Here is a 22,182-nt window from a genome sequence, read left to right as displayed (position 1 = left end):
ACAGTATTGTAAATCTTAGAAGTGATGCTTATGTTCGTTGCTCTGCCAAAGTAATTTATCTATGAAGATTTAATCAATATTATTTGAACACAATGGACCAAAGTTGCCTTTTTTTTGCATAATTTAAAACAATTTCTGAGGCAATTTGATGAAAATCAGATGTAGGGATATTCTCCATCTTTTCTGTTAACATTTATTTTATCGTTTAACGTTAAAGCTGCTGTCGTCACCTCTCTACAGACAAGGAGAGTATAAGTAAAACATTAAAAGAAAAACCCGGCAAGACAGAGCACATCTCTACATCTGATTTTAATCAGGTTGTTGTTCAGGTTCTAACATGCGGGTTGGATAAATCAATCTCAATCATACCTGTCCAAGAAATACTTGTGGTTGGGCTCATGTCTTGTAGACATTGGTCAACACAAAGTCACAAACATGGAATTTACATCTGCAAAAGTAACAAAGTGTATGTATTTGAAATGTTTGAGATGACAGTTATATCATATTCCACTCTATGACATGTTCAGTTTATGGGAAATTACAAAATCATTCATCACAGAAATCTGCTTGGTCAGAAAATGCAGTTACAGACAATCAGACACAAAACGTGTTCAGAAAATAAATCTGTACTCATTTAACAAAGTTTACATTGTGGAATAAACCGATGAATTTTATTGTACATTAGCTTTTGTTTGAAGCAAAGGCTCTAATTTTCCTCTTGTTCTCATCATGGAGTCTTTTGCATTGGCAATCTTGCATCTCTCTTTGTCACTTCTGTTTTCATTCTGTTTTTCATTAGAGTTTTGTCGGTATTGTTTAGATCTTCCACAGCTCTTCTCGTGATGTTTCCTCCAGCATTCTCTCTTGTTTTTTGTGTATACCTATTTAGGTACATTGATCCTTTTGATTAAGGAACTCAGACTGACATCAGATCCTCTTCCCTGTTCCATATTGCTCAGCACTCTCTCTGCATGTGCTGTTTAGATCCAAGCATGTACAATGATATCATCCAGATACACAACACATAAGTTCAGGTTATAGTCTCCCATGCACCTTTCCATGAGTCTTAGAAACATGCTTTATGCAAATTGCAATGGTCAACCCAAATGGCATAAGCTTACACTAAAAGAATCAGAATGGCATGGAAATAGCAATCTTAGGTCTATCCTTATCTGCCATTCTGATCAGCCAATAGCCACTTCAGATCAACAAGAGAAAACCACTTTTCCCGACTAAAACATCCAGACTCTCCTCAAACAATACTGTTGCTAAAATACAACTGTTACACCAAATGAGAGAGATGGAAAAATTCCTGCAAATTTAAATATTGGACGCAATAATGGAATGTTTATTAGCAACTACAACTGACCTGGGCAGGCCTGAATAATTGACTTGGCAACAAAAAAAATGAAGATGGGAAATTTAATAATACACTCAAGCTTTTCAAGAAGACAATCATGCAAACAATATCCAATCAATCAAACAAACAAACAAACAAAAAGATGAAGGGCAAATATGAATGAGGACTCCTGTCACATTAGGTCAAATGTTTATATGGTCATCAAAGACAAAGTGGAAAACAAACCTATGAGGATGAGTGTAGAGCTCTAGTGTACCGCAAAGAAAGAATAGGAAAAATTTAGGCAAGAGAAAAGGGCTTTAAAGGACAAGTCTCTGCCATCAATACTTTTTAGGTAAACTACACTAAATTAATTGAACGAGGTCATAGGGAAGAAACGAGTCAGAAGGAATTTACTATAAGCCTTACAAAAGAAGAATGGCAGAAAAAGCAGGTATTTTATAGTAACTTCATATTACCGTATCTTTTGTTATTTTTTCTAATTTTGGGGTTCTACATCAGCTGCCAGTATAGAGATACTAGAGCGTTATCAAAAACGTGCCATTTGATTAATCTTGGGAAGTGATTCTACCGTGCCAATCAAGGATCTTTACTCCCGATTACAACATGGTTACCATTAAGCCTTAAAGTAACATTAAGTAATTTAATCCTTGTTTTTAAAGATACGAAAAAGCTCACACCACAGTATATTTACTTTTTAATGAGTATCATCCCACAAGAAGCTTACAATTTGCTGGTCAGTATCTTTTACAGATTCCAGAGAGCGAACTGAATTTTTTAGAAAGTCATTCCAAGTCAGAGGTGCTAAAGATTTTAACAATTTACCTCTTCATTTAAAAGAACTAGATAGTGTACAAACTTTTAAGAAAGTTTTTCAAAATTATATATTTACTCAGTTTCTAGAAGACAGATCTTTGTAATTCTAGTTTGCTTTAAAGTTTTTGTCTTTGTCTTTGTCCTTGATTTTTTGAAAACGTTTGATCGTATTTTTTCTTGTTATATGTCTTTTGTTTACTAGTTTTTTCCATGTTGAATGTTTTTATGTGTCTCGACCTCCATGAAAAGAAGTTTATTGTAAAAAACTGGGGAGTTATCAAGAGTAATTAATAAAGATTAATAATAATGATAAAATAAAATCTGGCTGATGGAAGTAGTACTTTTTTAAATGGTCAATGAACAGAACTGCTTTAAATGGTCAATGAACAGAACTGCTACATTTTAAGATGAAATAAATGTTAACAAAAATGTCTATTCAAAAAACTGTAGAATTAAAAAAGGAAACTTGAACATAAGTACTGCAAACAAGGGTTCTTGAATTGTAAAGAGTGTCAAAAAATTCAAAGTGATAATCAGTGAGCAGCCTGAAGACAAATAATACAATTGTTGAATCACCAGACTGACATTAGACTACATGCAGTGACCATTATAACATAAAAGAGGGAAATGTTCAGCTAGACCAATACATCAAACTGCAAAAGAACTAGATGGTTACATTCAGAAGATTTTACATATTCTTCATTTACTGTGCATTGCTGCATGGAAAAACAGTTTTAAGAAATGTCAAAAAAACATTTAGTGCTTCCCTTGGATGCTACAGCTTTGGTTCTGAACTCATCACCTCATGTCAACAAATGAGTGTTATACTATGCTCTTGTTATTAGAAATATGATACCTGGAAAACCACCACTTCCTGTCGCTGAAATGGTAACAAGTGACCATTCAGCTTCATCTATCTGTAATTTTTTAAATGATGCTAAAGAAATCAGTAAGAGATCAGTGTGGCTCATCAGTACAACCAAAGCAGATCGAAACAGATTCCAGCTGGGCAATTACACAAGCTGTATTGCTGTGTTTCAACAGACAAGACATGGTAAGCTACCTATGGAAATGCTGGAATGTAGTGAATTACAAGTACCATAAGCAAGACCTATGTTTCACCCTTGAATATGTCTGAGCTGCACATTTCCTTCACACGATCAGCAGACACTTGCCCACAATAGCACCAGACAAACAACTATGAAGATTTGCTTAATGTACAAAATATCGTATCAATGACTCAAACAAGTCAACAACACTGTGGAAGCAATTCATCAATGCTTGATATCTATGACAGCACAAATGAAGATGGGGACACTGATGATATCATGGTTCATTCCAGTCAGTCAAAGCTGACAATGAAAGAACAATCACCATTCACATAACACTTTGATGTGATATAAGAAAGAGCAACAGCAAAGGCCGTCAGTGAAGATTAAGACACCATCTGCTTTAAATCCTCACAAATGTCCTGAGCTGTCACACCTGATGTACTATAGCAGATAATTGCCACTAATTCCAATATGGAGTGCTATATACCTGGAGACGTATCAAGATAGGACAGAGACTGTCAAACACCACAGATGCCAAAACAAAAGCTTCTTAAACACTCCAATTGACACATGGATGAAAACTATGAAACATCAGATTGTATCAATTAAGCCACGAATATTGGCAGTGCCCAAGAACATTACATTTAACTTACACTAAGATCCATTGTCTCTCCCTGTAATACCTGTGTATTATTATTAGCATATACCTCGTGGAATGGTGGAGATTGTTTTTCCGACACATTTTCCATGCCAACGTTGAACACGCAGTGCCTGCAGTGCTCGCAACTGGTTCTGGCGACGCATGTGTAACCAACTTGACCTCCGATAAACGCCGCCATTGAATCATGGGTATTGGCAAGAACTAAGGAAAATACGAAATATGTCTTTGTGAGATATATCGTGCCAATAAAAATTGGTCCGCCCTCAATTGTTTCAATTTAAGAAAAACGATAAAATATGTGCGTTATTTTTACAAGCTGTTGCCGAATATTCCAACAGTCATTTTAACCACCAGCCCGAGTCACTTCGCTTCGGCAATATTCGGGTCTGACACCGATGGTGAGATTTTAGCTCTATAGACGTATATAATCGTGCAATACCGAAGTTGAGGATGAGGATGACGCTAACCCTCTTCCGCCCTGCTGCCCATGGGCTAACATTACGCTCAAACTCCAGCGAATTCCTAAAGCTGTTGACAAGAAGTAAGCCGGGTTACCAATACTGTTTTAGTTTTGTTTTCATAGGGCCTGTAATTTGCTTTTGACTAGAAATTCCTCATATCGGTATTTTTCATTCATCGCTCGTTTTTTAAACATCTAAAATACCAATTAAGCTTACATGTTGTGAATACGACATATATCATCTACATAAAACCCGGGAAACTTAAATTTGAATAATAAATATCTTATGCCAATTCAGTGAACTTCATTATGCCACTATTTGATAAAAAAATGAACATATAAGCTCAATATAGGACTGAAAGTAAAGTTCATATTTGTCCTTATCATTTGTACGTCCTTTTTCTAAAACTCACGTTTGTCTTTATTTATATTCTCAATTTCCGTTTCTACGCCTCAGAGTTATATACTGTACCCCGGATCCACGTATATCTCATGCATTCCTAACCTGTCACTCGTGTGTACCAAACCTAATGTTGTTCTTGGTGAAATATATTTCCCTTTATAAATCATTAATTTGTACTAAAAATATCTACTTTTATGTTAATAAAATACAATAAGCGCGTTCTTGTTGGTGAAGAACAAAAAAAATGAGAAGAATAAAAACTGCGTCACCGTATCATTTTTGCAATGTCTAGGATGAGAAAGCAACTTTTCATTTTTCTTGACCTTATCAACGTTTTCTGCGTGTTCGCCGTACGTGGACAGTGTAGACATACGGGGTAGACCATTTGATATCCTGGGGGTCTGGAAGATTTTTAAAAATATTCTCAGCGAATGTCAATAAAAACAAAATCAGCCAGAGGGCCCTTGAGATAAAAAAAGATAGGTCAAAAGTTGCCTAAAATACATCGTGCAAGCCACAAATTTCATCATTCAGTTGCATTTTTCGGCGCGCCCTTCGGGTGCGTAACTTTAATAATAATAAGACATATATTTCAGAGCCCAAGTTCCAAGCGCGAAACTTTAATATATCAGACATATATATCAGAAATATCTGTATTTTAAATTTTTTCAGCGCCCCTTTCGGGCGCGTTACTTAAAATATCAAATATATTTTTCAGCATGCCTTTCAGCCGCATGACTTTCATATATCAGATATATATATATCAAAGATATCTGGATGTTTAATATTTTTCGGCGCGCCCTTCAGGCGCAGTACTTTAACATAACAGAGATATAAGCTTATGTAAGAAATATCTTGATGTCTGTAAATTGAAAGTCTGTTTTGCAAAGTGTACTTAACATTATGAAATCTGCAGTTCATATGACGAGTTCCTGATAGTTTTCTGTTTTCTCTTTGAGAATTCAGCATTAGAAAGCAACATGCACTAATATTTCACAATCACATTTTTCTTACAACATTTCTGGACATCTGGTTATGCATAAAAAGTGCGGAATACATTTACAGCTCATTCAAAATACTGTAATTGACACTGAGAATTGACACTTTTAAGTTCCTATTTTACAACTGACATGACAACAATTTCATTAACACACAGAATGACTGAATGTTTAAAATATAACCCAAAAATTATATATATATATATATATATATATATATATATATATATATATATATATATATATATATATATATATATATATATATATATATATATATATACAGGGGTTTCATTAAGAGCCGGCAGCCGGCGAAATTGACCGGTTACTCTCACGATTTCGCCGGCTACTTTTTTTGGAAATTTGAACTCTTTCATAGCTAAAATATTTTTTACCTTCTGAAATGATACGGACAAGTTTCACAAGCTGTGTAATCAAACTTTTCAACGGCTTTTATGTGAAACAAAATTTAGAAGACGAGCGACTAACTACGATCGCCTTGTACTACGATGCAGCACGGTCTTGCGTATACTGCCTCAATAAAAATCGGAATTGCAATTGACGATTCTATTGGCTACCTGAATTGCTGATTCCTATTTGGTGACCTTTATATACGCTAATGAAAACGTGCATACTACACCTGTCGGCCGTCGTTAGCTCCTCAAAATGGTCGATGAACAAATGAAGACGGAAGCGATCGCAAGGTAAAGCTTCGCTGTACGATCCTCGGTTTTGAAGTGGACCAAGAAATGAGAGAAGGATAATTTACCTGGATTTAAACTGTTTTCGAAGGCAATGACCTGATTTTTTTCTCACGAAAAATTTTCGATTACAGTTGAAATTTTAGTAAGCCGATGTGCGTTGCACTGCGGTAGGCGTAATTGTGAAGGAGTATAACCAGCTGAACGTATGATATGTACTGCTCTTTGGTCTATCGACGCCAATAAGAACGTCGCTCAGAGTGGTTACAATACGATCAGACCTCTAATTCACTTCAAAAGCGATCGTCAGGTTAAATCCAAATGTGTGCTTCTGAACGTACAAATTTTCATATCCAATATCAAGGTTCTTACTTTGCATACCCATATAGTCAAATAACCTTGAGGGTCTTTGTTTCTATTTGCGCAATATGGTAGTGATTGTAATTTTTTATCATTTTATTCGTTATACAAATTATCGTTTTTACCTCCCCAGTGGTATAAAAGTTCTTCATCTACAGATTTCCATACCAAACATCAGGGTTTTTAATTTTAAGCATAACATTATGCATTAATGAAAAGTTTCTAATTTACTGTGCTTAAGATATGAGTGTTTCATCCAGGATGGCATCAACAAGGGGGATTTCCCCCCTTTACCAGAAAATTTCGGGGGCATTTCACCAGTTCATATGTTCTACTTGTACCTCTAAGGTGTGACTGGCACCATTTCATGGAAGGGGGAGTGGTCCCTTGACAAATTAATTGGGGGTGCCAACATTTCAACAGAGGGGGGATCCCCTATCCCCCTGTCTAGATGTAACACTGTACATATCAAATTTACATCATTAATAATAGTGAATTATTATAGTTTACCTCCTAAAAGCATAGAGGCTCTAAAGACTTCAGTTTTCTTTGTTCAAATTATCGTCAACATTACCACATTTTATCATTTTTAATTATGAATTATCATATTTAGGCCTAATCTCCCAGGAAAATGGCTTCTATGATATGAACACAAATTGCCCTGGAACACTGCTGACAATTCTCCTGAAAATACTAGAAATTCAAGTGACTGTAAGCTGTAAAAAGTAAATTTTAGCTCATTTTTCAGGGTTTCCGGTCTTCGGCCGGAAGGGGAACACCCCCTCCCGGACCCTCCCCCGACGACGACCGCTTTGCGGTCATGGCAGCTGGAAGCCGCCTACTTTTCCATTCTAGCCCCCTACTTCAAAACTTAATGAAACCCCTGTATATATATATAATATATATATATTATATTATATATATATATATATATATATATAATATATATATATATATATATATATATATATATATATATATATATATATATATATATATATATATATATATATATATATATAATATATATATATATATTCGGAATTATGAATTTATATTCCACCTTTTGGTTTACCTTTGTCGCGTGCATCAACATTTTACTCCGCACATAGTAGTTGACTGTATATTTGTTGTCGGGAAAAATAAATATCCAAATGAGGAGTGCGAGAAAAAAAAGTTACCGGTAATCAGAGAGTGAAAAAAAAATTGAACAGTGGATCAGGTACGAAAAAAATGCAACCTCTTAAATCTTCCAGACCCCCCCCCCAGGATATCAAATGGTCTAGACATAAGTAACATCGCGACATACTATTTCTTTCGACGTTTCATCATCGTCAGTTGCCTGTGAAACAAACTGAACAAAGAGTTTAGCTGTTCACATTGTGATTTCAATAACGGGAAGCAGCTGATATTATGTGCTATATGTCAGGCGTAATCGGGCACGTTCTGAACATCACCTTTGGGGTTTTCAGGTTGTGACCGGATGAAGGGTACGAATGTGTGGATGCAGCTTCCAAAGTATACACGAAAAAAATCAGAATTTAAATCTTTCAATGTTTAGTTTAAGAATATCAATCATTACTTTACGTTTTTCAGCTAAACGTTGAATTGAGTAACAAAGTCGGTCTTTCTTTGATCTTTTAGTGGTTTCAAGAAAACATGGAATGGGTCTCCTTGCTTAAAATCACAGTGCACAAAATGACGACTACTACGCGTAAGTGCAAAAGTGTCAACACTTGATCAACGAAAACAGTTGATTTCGTTCCTGACCTCTGGACAAAACGGATTTTTCCTATTCCGACTTGCTTTCCTATGACAAACAAACATCTAAAGCCGTCTTTCGCTGTCCGCTCTCGGACAGATTGTTTTTTTTTTTTTTTTTTTTTTTGTTTTTTTTTTGTTATATAAGGCCGAACAAAAAAAATTGTGCTGTTCTGATAACCCGACCTATCCTATTTTTCACATGCCGACCCTAAACTTTTTAGAGCTACGTAAACGCGCAAGTAAAATAAGAAAGAAGAAAACCGTAAAATCACGCGTTGGCATTTGATTTTTGCTTGAACGAGGATGTCTTTTATGTTTTTTCCCCTTTTATATGTATGATACGTTTTTCTGGAAATGTTGAGGCCAGTGTTTGACCACCCTGAACCCCTGAAAATGCATTTTTAAATATACAATGCAAGATCCGAGGTACATGAATATTCCACATTGATTAAGGGTCATTAGCATAGAATTTTAATACCGAAACAATGCTCATTAATGTAATCTGCATATTTGAATATCATTATACCTCGCATCTTGCACTAATAGTTTTTAGAAATGAAAATATTTTGGAAAAAAAATTCCTGCCGACCTACCTACCCTATTTTTGAAAACCATGTTATCAGAACAGCACAATTATTTTTTTGGCCTAACTCATCCAACAGGCGAACCCAAGTACAGGATGAGGTACCCGCAACCCACTATTCAATGGAGCACTGAGTAAAGTGCCTTGCTCAGGGGCACAACACCGTGCCGGAGTCTTGAACTAACCATCCTCCGATAGTGAATCCGGTAACCTAACCACTGCCCCGACGTCGAGGGACTGTGCTCAAACTGTCGTCAATGAATCTTCAAACCATTCTCTTTCAAAATCAAGATGAACCAGGACTCACCGTTCGAATTGTGGTACTAAAGAAACAAATTACCTGCGTTTATAAACTGAATGTCCATGAGCTGCATACTATGATAGAACGGATGGGTAAGAAAGGGAAAAAATTGTCATGAACAAATCAAGAAACGATACTGAAACATAAATCCAAATAAAAAACAATAAAGTCAACCTTAATATTCTAATAAAGTGAAAGTGAATTGAGGAACTTTGGGAACTTTCTTTTGAAAAAAAATATTTAAAAAGTAGTTTATTATTGATGTTGGGTATTTCCTTGACAACGACATAACGCTTTGCGAATAAGGAGGATACTGCAAGACACTGAATGGACAATACAAAGAACAGAGCAGCTGTGTGTTACGTAATAGACTGTAGATCACAATACGGACACAGTCAGGCAAGAGGCCAGCGCATACCCGGGAGCGCATACCACATAGCGGAGAATTCTGCCGATTGAGAAGCCCAGTCCAAAGCGACAAGCATTTTACACAGTCGTGTATCACTTTAGGACCTTTTGTATTACGCAACATAATTGGGTAAGTTTGACTTTTGAAGTCATGTTTATTGTCCCTATCATGTATGACAGATGTGATGTTAGGACGGAGATAGCATGGAACTAAGGTCTGTTTCTAGCTCCATTGTGCCCCAACTTACCTTCAAGTTTATAAGCCGATTACTACTGCGCTACACACCACACCACTTTCGCCCTATCTTTCATTCACCTGTTCCCGTCCTAAACCATATTTTCTAGAAAAAGGTGTTTCTTCGGCAGAGAATCTCCCTTAAAATAACTTACCCGGTAGATCAAACCATGGATCAAATCATACCGACCTTGGCGATGCTCCTCCGTTTGTACACGAAGGGCCACGGAATCGTTGACTGACACAACCTCCTGCATTGTGTGACACACTGTACAGCTGTCGTCGCTTCTAAGCCTCCTTTCTTAGACCAGCGTTTCTATTCTACTGTTTCTATTTGACAATAGCCCCGGCAGTGATTTAATAAGAGCATTTCAATTCATGAAGAGGCCGTAGACATAGAAAGAGAGAAAAGCTAGAACCTTTTGTGTTGTTTTATTTCAAGAATATTTACCGTGGTATCACACTCAGAAATAAGCTCTTATGTTTCGTTTTGATACGGATTTCTTTACAAGGCAGATAGATAGCTATTGCCTGGCAAAGACATGCTGAAAGGAAACAAATACCTTGTAGTTTAAATTTTTCGAAAAAGATATTTGCCGGATTTTCAAACAAACTGAATCGAGGAGAAATAATCTCGCTGTCACTGGAGAATATCAATTCTGACCGAAAGTTAGACATTATTCATGCCACAGTCCCTGTATGAAGGGATAATAATAATAATAGTGTTCAAATCAGATGCAAAGATGTCGTAAAGGCTGGCGGAAAGTTCCGTTAGATGACCAAAGCCTTGGAGAGTCTATGACCAAAGTTAACATTTCCATTGTTGAACAAAGATAGTTTGTTATTGAATGCAAGTTACGAAAAGTGTATAAATTAGAAGATAAAAGAGAACTTCAGATTTTTATGACGTCACTCTGCTGTCATGACACCATCATCTTGGAATAAATTTATAAAGTGACGCTCCGACCAAAAAATTGTGGTTTTCGTTCTGTCAAAAATAAAGATTCAGTTCAGATTCATACTTTTCCAATGCGGTATCGACCACTGAAGATTGATTAAAGAGTCTTCCTATTGCAGAGTCTAAGAATTATAACGCTGTTTTCTTGGGATCAGCCCATCGAGCAAAATAGCAGTCCAGGTGCTTTTAACCGCTCCTGTTTGATTTCGCACGCAACCGGCCCAGATCTGAAAACAAATGGACGTTATGGCCATTGACAAAAACTGGCGAATGAAACGCAGCTCAGTCGTTTTATTTCGTTTAGCTGCTTTAAAACACATGTTTCCGAACTATTTTAACATCCATCATCCGTTTTGCAGTTGAAACATGTAGATATGAATGATTAGCGTATAACGCGACGTTACGGAAGCGCGCTAAACGAGGTATAGGCGAGCTAACCAAACCATTCGCTTCAGATTACGATTTTAGCGAAGCTAGATTCCCTCTCTAAATATTCGTACTAACAATTTTTGTCAATTAAAAGATATAGATTGCAGAAAATCACAGAATGCAGACTTTGAAATGACTGAACGCCCGTGAGTGATTTTTTATGATCGTGATATTGCTTTTCCAGCATTATCTTGGTGGATGTAATACAAATGCTAATAAAATAAGGCCTTAACTTTCTGAGTTTTTTATTGGGACCCCCCCCCCCCCCCCCGCAAACGTCTCACTGAATCTTTCCTTTTCAACTAGTATCGATTTTACGTGAGGGAATGGAATGATGTTTGAATCAGCGCCTGGCACCACTTTACTCGGAAGTCACCCGTACGCGCGTTACGTCATCACTTTCGTTTACGGGATGACGTCGACCAAGTGGTGATATTTTTAAATACGGCTTCAAGTTTAAAGGTCGCAGGTGGGCAAATAACTTATGCACTATGATTAGCCTACTGATCGGCGCAATTTAGAGTTCACATGATGTTAGATTGCAACGTTTAACAATGAAACTTGAGTCCCAGCTACCATGTTACGCTTACGCTCAAATTATACTAGCTGTTGTCGTATCCCACATAGCGTGTGAACGGTCACTATATTACCCTTAATTTGCCTTCTAAACCTATTAATTCGTGACATAACAAGATTCAGCAACATTTTCACGTTTTGAGTCGAACAAACAACATGCACATTAATAAGCTAAATCAATTTATAATTAGTCTAATTCTAATAATTCTAATCAAGTAATTGATTTTAGTTAAACTAAAATCAAAATTAATTTTTTTCCTGGTAGTCCAGTTGGGCTACCGTTTCTGAAGTTGGTAGCCCAGTGACCATGGCTGGTAGCCCATGCATATTTTATTTTATTTTATTTTATTTTATTTTATTTTTTTGATTTTTTCATTAACAAGAGCAGAAAAAGCTACTTTACAAGATTCTGCCCAAGAAGTGATTTGTTGGTCATTTGATGTGAATACTTGCACACCTTTATTACCCAAAGAAAACTGGTATAATTGACGACAGTGACACTAAAATGTTTGGTGGCCAATCATTGTTTACAATCCGTTCCATTCTGAGTTACATGCTAATTTTGATGGCAATGACCACCACCTTCTCAGCAGGGCTAAAAAAACAGACCATGGGCTTTCTGTAGTAGGGGTGAGTTTGTGATTGATACATTTTTATCGACCATCATTTTCTGTGCCTGTCATCCAACTACATCAGTTGAGATATTGAAACTTTGTAATGCAAAGTTCCATCGCAAGGTCGTCTTTGTAATTTGCAGAACAAAGTCACAGCCCGGTCTTAATGTGTCCAGCATTTAGCTCGTCCAAAAGTGAAAGATCGGACATGGCACGCCAAGTACTGACTGAATTTCATTGTCCCGGTCTTTAGTAGTCCATGTGGGCTACCATTTCATGGATTTTGGTAGCCCCAGGCAAAAGTTGGTAGTCTGTGGACGCGGGACTACCGCTAATTTCGAGCCCTGCAGTAATTGGTTTTAGTTATCTATGCCCTTCACGTCATGATGATCACACGGCTAACTAAATGCCCCGAAAGAAATTTTGTAAAAGCAAATTAAAAGTGGGTATATTTCGCCATACCTTAGTAAGTGTATCAAATGGAGACTATGAGTCATCAGCGGTAACTTTGTATAGGGTTGAATTGGATCAAATAATGATAGTGTCCTTGTGGTATTTCTTAAGACATGTACATTACGCTTGAAACAACAACAACAACAACAACAACAACAACAACGACAACATATCTATTCTATGTGAACCGTGAAGTCTAGGCTTGATGGGCCACACAGTAAGCGAGACTACCCACAATTGTCCATGATCAGTACACACGGAGATCACTAGTTGAACTGAAGTAAATTTCTTCTATACACAAAAAAGCTCGGTCCATATTTCGAAATTCTGACAACATTTGTTTGATAATGATAATTTTCTTACTTTCTACATTGAATAATGAGAAGATCAACTCCTTTTCCGAAGAGGAGATAGCAATTTTGTAATTTTGTCAACATATATTTTTGGCGGCCATAAGATATTTTCAAGGAAACTAAGGGAATAGGTTACATGTGTGTTGGCAAAAGAAAGGGTATTGATTTTTGTTTGAGTGTTCATAACAAAGGAAATTTGCATGTCTGACATGTGGTATGATGAGACCATCTCAGTTGCTGATAACTTTACCTTGAAAAATGTACAATTTTTAGCACCAACAAGCATCGACTTATTATTCAATTTGTTCTTCAATTTTAAACATAATCGATAATTTTGGAACATGTTTTAACAAACAGTCTTGAAATTCTTAAGTTTCATATTGTTCGGAATTCGATAAAATTTAGTAGCCTTCAGCAAACCATTTCTGAGTGCAAAAATCAAGGGGAATTGTGGGAAACACATACTGTGAACCAAATCTCAATTCTTACAGATCAAATAGCGCTGTTCACGGTTACTTACAGGTTTGTTACTAAATATAGCTGTAGGCGCGCGACATCGGACACGCAGCTTGAAATGCGGACAAATTATCAATGTTGCATACATGGCTGTTTTTGCAGCTTGTACTCTGAGTCGTGAATATGCCTTTTAGTATTCATTGTTACACTAGCAGTCGCCCACTAAGATGTGTTTTCGTCGTTTTTGCATGCGTAATTTTCAAAAGCGTAATCTAAAAATGCGGACAAATATTTATTTTTGCATATTAATGAGAGAACAGTGACGTAAACTGTGAACAGCCCAAATTGAACAGAGAGCTGACGTTGATTCCGACATCGCTTTACTGGGAAGGTGACGCCGCGGTGGGAACCTTTTCTTCATGCTGCTGTCTCCGGTCCATAGTTGTTTGTGTAAATGTAATCTTTTATAAAAAGTAAACGTGTCTTGTTGAAAATAAATATTCACGTTTCTTCTGTTGTCGACATGAAATAATTTCCAGTACAAATTTACTCAACATCATCGTGGCTTTGAGCAGACCGACTGCATTGAGACATGTGTACACTTCCCTGTAGCAGCTTGGACATAGTGATTTAATTTCGACAAGACTATAGTACTTACGGTGGTATGCGCCTCGAAAGTGAAAGACTTAAACTTTTGCTCAAACTTTCTTGAATGAAACTTTCAACCATTCTCTTACCAAATCATCAATACAAGTCGGGGGTCACCGTGCAAAGTTTGGAACTAGCGAAACAAATTACCCAGTAGTTTGCGATATTTGAAATTCAAAATGGCCGACATACCAATGTTACTAACTCTATAGGGAAAAAATTAAATGTGGATTTTCGAAAAACTAAGACGGTGAAAGTTTTTCTTTGTCCAAGAGCTTTAAAATGAGCCCCCACAAGTAGTAGATCAGAAGAGAGTTGTAGAATTTTGAGACAACGACTATCTGTCTCGAGCTCCGAGACGCGTACTGCCTTCCATTACACTGACAATAACAACAACTAGATAGTAGATTAAATTTAGATTTAAAGAGCTGAATCCTATTAACTTGAAATTATTTTTTACAATCATATCATATCCCGTCAAACACAAAATCCATTTGTTCTCAAAAGTCACCATATGGTTTGAGTTTGAGTTCAAAAATGTTTAACTCTATAAAATTATCATTTCATAACAAGAAATTTCTCATATGAGTAAAGGAAAGCAAATTTCATACAAACAAAATACTTTATATTCTATTGTAAAGGAAACAACCGAAACATAGCAATATTGGTTTTAACCTTCAACGATTGATTAGCCAACTATAAAATATTTTCTCTGATAATTCTTTGAAATATTTCCTTCTTTTCATCAGTGTATCTCTTGTATCTCTCTCAAAGGCAAATTGGACAGTTTCTGTAAGATTCAAAAATGTTTCGCTGTGTTGTGATCACAATGGCCTGTAAGTACATTTATACTTTTATTAGGTTCAGTAGTTGTACTGCAATCATATTCATTACTTTTGTTGTAGAAATCAAAATATATGTTAAGTGTTGCTAACATATCACATTGTATACGATCAATACGCGGTGCCACTTAATGACTTCATGTCCAGGCAAAAGTTAGTGGCTATTCTAACAGTTGACTATAACTATTTTGTGATGATTTTAGAGTGGAACAAGATACGATACTTTAACAACAGTACAGCTGATGAAGTTCACCTTTATCGAAGCACTGCATTTTTAACATTTGCTTCAACATGAATCAGAAACTTTGCTACTCCTGTTTCCAATACAAATATTCCAGTTACCTTGGAATTATTATAAGTTCCTTGATGTGTTCGTATTTATTACTTTTGATTGATATCAAATTGCAATTTTAAGTTATATTGTAGCTTTGTCATTGCCGGTGAATTTCGTGACTTCATAACGTCAGATTATTACTGATAATGTATCCAATTTTCCAGCAGTGTGGCCCTACATGTTAAGTTCTACATCTGCATATTCACTAACATGTCAAATCTCTAAAATACTAGCCATAACGTACCCCCTCAATGCCCACAATTGGCTCAATAAAAACTTCATAATGTACTCGGCGAATGCGTTAATGTTAATAAAGTGAATATATACATTGCTCCCTTTTAGGAAGTTTGAAATTTTCACCTGCGAATTTGTTTGATATGATTTATGACACAAAGCTGATCCAGTCGAGAATACAGGGCCATTATCAACATTGCTTCTCTTTATTTCTATTATCTTTATGAACAGTGCTGGTATGCCTGGACAGTGCGATGGCTGCAAATAAATGCTACACGTGTGAACACAATGCGGTGGAGAGTACAGGAGATATAAACTGCTATGACACTTTCCAAACATCTACTTATGAGGCTACCTGTAGCGCGGACCAAGCGTGCCAGGTAAAAACCCCCACTTTGTATTGAAGGGGTCGTGGATGATTAAAAGAAAATACATTACAAACGATACGCACTGCAGGGGGAGGGTGAGGGGCATGATAACTATGAGGAGTAAAACTGTGTTTCGACTCTTCCATGCAACTGCGCAAACTATTTAAATAATTACGCGTAATACGCGTGTGAAGGGCATGATTACAGTTTGTTGCCAAGGTAATGCATGGTCATGACGGTATCGATAATGTCCGGTAGACATTTGACTGTTCCCATAAGAACAGAAAACTTAAGCATAAAATGTCTATATAACACTGAATAAATATATCGCTGAATGCAAAAATTGATTTCATGTAGTTATTATTAGTGCAAACTCTTTAGTTTCTTTATTGTTGAAAGCTAACCAACTTCGCCGAGGTTCTCTTCAGTTGGTCTGATGTGGCGTCTGTTTTTGCCTATAGACCTCTTTCTGTGTCTGGACTTCATGATCAGGATTTTTAAATGCGAGTGAGAATTCTTCAGAGTCCCCAAATTGTTATGGGGTTCTGTATAGAGACTGATGGGGTTCTGCATAGAGACTGATGGGGTTCTGTATAGAGACTGATGGATGAGGCGTTGATGTCGGCAAAGGACGTGGTTCTAGCCCAATCGCCTCTTGATGGTATACTGTCACATGTTCCAATTTTGCCGTGGTTACCATGAAAGAGAAAATCTAACCAATCACAGATTTTAAGCGGGTGGCCGCTTTTTTAAAAACAGCGCCCCTGCATGGGCATTTTGAATACCAAGGAACGCCCCCTTGAACATATATGGGATTATTTAGATTACAGGTAACTGTATTACCTTTGATGGTACCTTGCGTCGGGGTTGTTACATCTTGTGAGTGGAGCAGCTCTTTAGGTATCAAAGCCTGGTACTGCTACATAAGGAAGTGACCTTATTTTTCCTGGGAGATTAATTGATTTTTTCGCTGTTTGAAAACAATGTAGTCTCCAGGAGAGGTCACCACAACACTATTATCTCTTTTGAGGAGAACTTTGTCAATACCTTTCATGACAAAAATCCAATAAGAATGTGGATATTTTCTTGATCTTGACAGGTTTCGGTAGTCACCTATGCAAACATCAGAATATATGTGAGCAGAGGCTGTATAAACAAATATGACTGTTATCATGGTTGTCAGAAAGGTGGCCATCCTGACACAGCACGTATGTATTGGGCAAATAGGATTAAAAATTTCAAACATGACATGTCAAAGGATCATACAATTTTCTTCCTAATGTTTAAGTTTTGCTTTAAAATATCGTATAGAATGGTATATATCAAGGGCAAGGTACACAATATCTATTTATTTCCTGATGTTTTTTTGTTCAAGTGAGTTCATATTGCGCTTGTCTCGCTATTCGCTTTTCACAGTTGGGCAACTCAGACCAGGATAGACTACACATACAATGTATTCCTATAAACACTTTGGGCCAAAGTGAGCTTTAATTAACATAAAACAGACATGATGATGGGATATTGATGTAAATGACTATGTAACTTATTGCATTGGTTTTTATAACTCCAATTTGCTCAATATTGGGATTAGAGATGAATGTGTGTGTGTCTGTGTGTCTGTGTGCATGTATGTATGTATGTATGCATGCATCCATGTATGTATGTATGTATGGATGGATGGATGGATGGATGGATGGATGGATGGATGGATGGATTTTATTTATTTATTTAAACTTTATTTATTAATTCGATAACTCCATAGGGTACGAAAACCTCTTTTCATGGAGGTCGAGACACAAAAAGACGTAAAACACAAATACAATCAAACATTAAAAGAGACACAGTACAAATCACACAAGAAATGATACGGTGCAAATGGATGGATGGATGGATGTGTGGATGTATGTATTTATGTATGTATACATGTGTACATGTAAGTGTATTATGTAATTGGTATTAGGGTTGATGAGCATTTTTCTGATGGACATTTTGAGCGTCAGCAGTTTATATAGAAGCATGTGTGCTGATACAGAACGGCATCATGCTTACGTCATTGATTTTTGAATTTGGCATGAGAACTTTCATTTTCAGGGAGACGTAGTGCAGTGGTCTCAAGTAAAATTAAGGGATTATCCTGTAGTTTGGCAGCTGTTATTGTCGATGGATCCTAAACAAGTTAACAATAATCATTTTGATCAGACAAGTTTGTTTTGATATCATCCACAAATTTACATACATTTGCATCTTTCTGCTACATGTCCCCATCTCAAAGGCCTGTTTGGACTTAATATCGTCACCTATTCTTTATCCTTTCTGTCTGTAGGCAATGAGTTGTGTGTTACGTGCTGTGACGGTGATCTCTGCAATATTGGTAATGGAAGCACTGGTCTTATCTCCAGCATGTTAACTCTCTTTCTATTTGCTGGCTTGGCAATTTTCACACTAGTGTAGGAAATTTGAGTTGCTGCAAGGGGTTGTCAAAACTCTTTGCAGTATCTGCAGACATGATAAATGAAAAAAATATGTTTGAATTTGTATATTTTTTAACGTTTACTATAGTATAGTATTATAAAAAGCTACGGTATTGGATAGGTTTCTGGCTAAAGAAAGCATCACAACATTTTTCAAGTCATCATCAAGTTCATTGAATTTTGAATTATAAAATCTGAATTTTGAAAATCTGAACTTTTAACTGCAACATTCAAATTCAATACTCGGAAACGAGACTTGACATACATACCTTAGTTACAGTTAATACTATAAAATTAAGGTCCAGTTACTCAAACTGTTAGTTGTATTTTCAGTACTTTTGTTCTGTGTATCAACTCAACATTTCCATTCTACTCCCTATAGTATGAAGACATGCCAAACATTAAGACTCTCATCATAGCTTGTTTATGACTAACTGCCATTGTTATTGTGGACAAATGAATTTGAGTGAGGACCAGAATTTATATCCAGCTGTGTTGAGAAGCCAGTTTCTTGTGTCACTTAGGATGCTATAGGGAATAGAACAAGAAACTGCACTTGCTTCTAGAAATTATATGCTGGAAAATGTATCCCAAAGTCAGACATACTGGAGTTTTGTGTGACTGTATTGCTTAAAAGCTATACTTATTTTATACTCTCACATGGTTTAGGGATAGTCTATTTTAACTTTGGTGGTGTATATATACCCTGTCCGTATCAGCGGATTACTAGATTAAGTCAACACCACAGCCATCACACACGTATTTTAATGCGGACAGCGGATTAGCAAGTTGGCAATGTTTTCGGAGCAATTACAGTGGTGTATACACAAGTTGGAGAGGAGATAAGGACTTGTCGGTATATATAAAGCAGTCAGACGGTGTAGAGTCCAAATCTTTATTTGAAATACCAAAGTCAAAATTAATAAAATCACTTGTAGTAATAAAGAAAGCAGTCAGACGGTTTGGGGTTGAACTTTTTAATTGAAATATCACAGTCAAAATTAATAAAATCACTTGTAGTAATAAAGAAAGCAGTCAGACGGTTTGGGGTTGAACTTTTTAATTGAAATATCACATTCAGAATTAATAAAATAAAATCAGGTAAATCGTTGCACAAAAAGCCCTCCCTCCCCACCCAAGGGGACTGATTTCTATGCCCTGTGGTGATATTTAGCGTTCCTCGAATGGTCAAGGTTGAGAAATCCCTTATATAAACTTCCTATTGTTAAATAATTTACACTATTGAATTCAGTGCAAACTTGGACACTACATTCCATTAGCCATCCGTGAGAACGTAAAGAGATGTATTGTTTTAATATAGTCACAAACTTATTCAACAAGCACTGCCTTTTTAGAACAGTATTATTACCGTGTTTACAAGCTTTAGTTTAGTGTTGGATACCTTTTACATTCTTCTGGTACATTATGCAATTAAAATAACAAGTTTTAAGCATATGTAGATTTAGAAACGATTTAAGTAGTATACAATGAGTATAGAATAGAGCTGGTACAGTCGTTGCAGAGTTCACCTAAATTGGAGTCGTCTCCGTGGCTGTAAGCAGTAAAGATTTACAGATTTAAGGATTTTATGTAAATGTGGTGCATATAACCGACAACTTGGTTTCAGTTTCAGCATGGAACTACCTTTGGTAGCTCCATGGTTTCAGTTACTGAAAGCGTTACGATCCCCGACCGATACCTCTCCTCTCATCATCCGTGAGACAGCAAGCGTGACACAATAAATATGAAAGCAATCTATGATGAAGAACCCAAAACAGTTTCGAAAAACTAGCCACCATAAATATCCGACCAAGATGGCGCTTATCCAGCGTCGTTTTCAAGTATTGAATTCTGAATTTTGAATTTTTAAGTACTCTATCGGCCATGTTACACAAAAGAAACCGTTTAGCCGCCGTTACTGAATTGTGCAAGGTTAAGAAGGTTGCCGTGTCTGTGAATCCAGCAGAAACTCACTACTGCACAGACTCAAAGGTAACCTGTTTGATCACTTGTAAGGGAGCCGTCATTATTTACGGCCTGGGGGTCGGAGGACTTTCGTCAGAAACTCTGAGATTTCGAGTAACCCCCCTACCAACCATGATGAATTTTGAGTACCCCCCCCCCGTCTCGAACTCAGAAATTTTGACTGACTCCCCTTATAAAAGTTAAATACCAATACATGTATTTGTAAAATTTACAAAATAAAGCAATAGTAAAGACCTTTCAAATCCTGATGTACCTTATCATCGGTTATCTCATGACGGTTGAAAGAGGTCAAACCATCAAAATGAAATTCAAAGTCAACAAAATACAGCTATAAAAGATCACGCTATAACTAGTATCCAACCATATAGTATATTTTTTAATTTGGATGGGCTTCACGACAGGGTATTCACAAGGATATCTGACTGGGCAGAATTTGAAAGTAAAAAACAAAAATCGATGAGGTTACATTTGCAGATTCCCTATCCCAAATTAGTCCCAATCGTGTTCATGAAAGTAAATACAAGCGCGTTCAATACTTAGGCTATATTGGCTTTTGAAAAGCTATCAGGGATACATATGTTTGCATTTGACATGGATATATATTTAAAATTTGGACAGGGATAACTATTGGAGCAAAGTTTTCTGCCAAATGTCACGTGACTCAGAATGACCTTTGAACTCCATTTTAAAAAAAAATACGCCTGTCCGCTTAGCGCGCTTGTCGTTCGATACGATACGATACACGGCAATTGCGGCTGCGTTTGCCCCCTTTTCTGATGTATACCGTTTCAAGAATGTCAAACCATATTTTCCCAGTTGAAGTCGGTCGTTTTAACAATACCCTTAGAATCTTAGATATCTTAGATTTTGTACTTTATGCAAAAGTGATGTTTGAGACGACACAAGGTTATAGGCCTACTTTTTAATTTTAGTTTTGATATTCAGGCTCAACTGAAACATTTTGACAATTACAAGATGTCCTTCTTCAACTAAGCTTACATGTCTTGTTCCGATGATTCCTTACTGCATATTACTGCAAAATTCTTTAATGAGCTGATGAAAGCTTGTAACATGTAATTTTGAGATGGCTTTTTCATCTCTTTCTTTGTTATTGTATTTCATTTTATGCCAATGTCACGGCGGACATGCATCGCCATGTATTGGCACCACAAACGACTGTGGAATAGATGTCTCGAAACCCGGCGATTGATGCTATGCAGCTATATTTAAAATAGAGAGAGTATACACCTCTTCCTCGTATTCTTTCCTCTTACCATTTCTCCACCTTCTTGCCATCTGCAACATAAACATGCATCTTCCCGCCTGAAAAAAATATGTCTGAAACCCCTTCAAACTGA

General features: G+C 36.5%; 1 protein-coding gene across 2 annotated transcripts; it reads left to right on the top strand.

Annotated features, from left to right (window-relative positions):
* Positions 1–9,842: 9,842 nt before the first annotated feature.
* LOC139152742 (uncharacterized) lies at positions 9,843–21,279 on the top strand. Of its 2 annotated transcripts, none has more exons than XM_070726056.1 (5): positions 9,843–9,997; positions 15,339–15,425; positions 16,231–16,379; positions 17,467–17,575; positions 18,691–21,278. In XM_070726056.1, exons 2-5 carry the CDS (start codon positions 15,395–15,397, stop codon positions 18,816–18,818), a joined length of 417 nt encoding a protein of 138 aa, XP_070582157.1. In that variant the 5' UTR covers positions 9,843–9,997; positions 15,339–15,394; the 3' UTR covers positions 18,819–21,278. The 2 variants fall into 2 exon arrangements, with proteins under 2 accessions (XP_070582157.1, XP_070582158.1); XM_070726057.1 differs by having other exon boundaries at positions 9,846–9,997; positions 15,364–15,425; positions 18,691–21,279.
* Positions 21,280–22,182: the final 903 nt, after the last annotated feature.

Source organism: Ptychodera flava, chromosome 16 (assembly GCF_041260155.1).
Source record: "Ptychodera flava strain L36383 chromosome 16, AS_Pfla_20210202, whole genome shotgun sequence".
In the NCBI taxonomy this organism is placed as follows: Eukaryota; Metazoa; Hemichordata; class Enteropneusta; family Ptychoderidae; genus Ptychodera; species Ptychodera flava.
The sequence above is the reverse complement of the archived record's forward strand: the minus strand, read 5'-3'. Positions and strand labels throughout refer to the sequence as shown.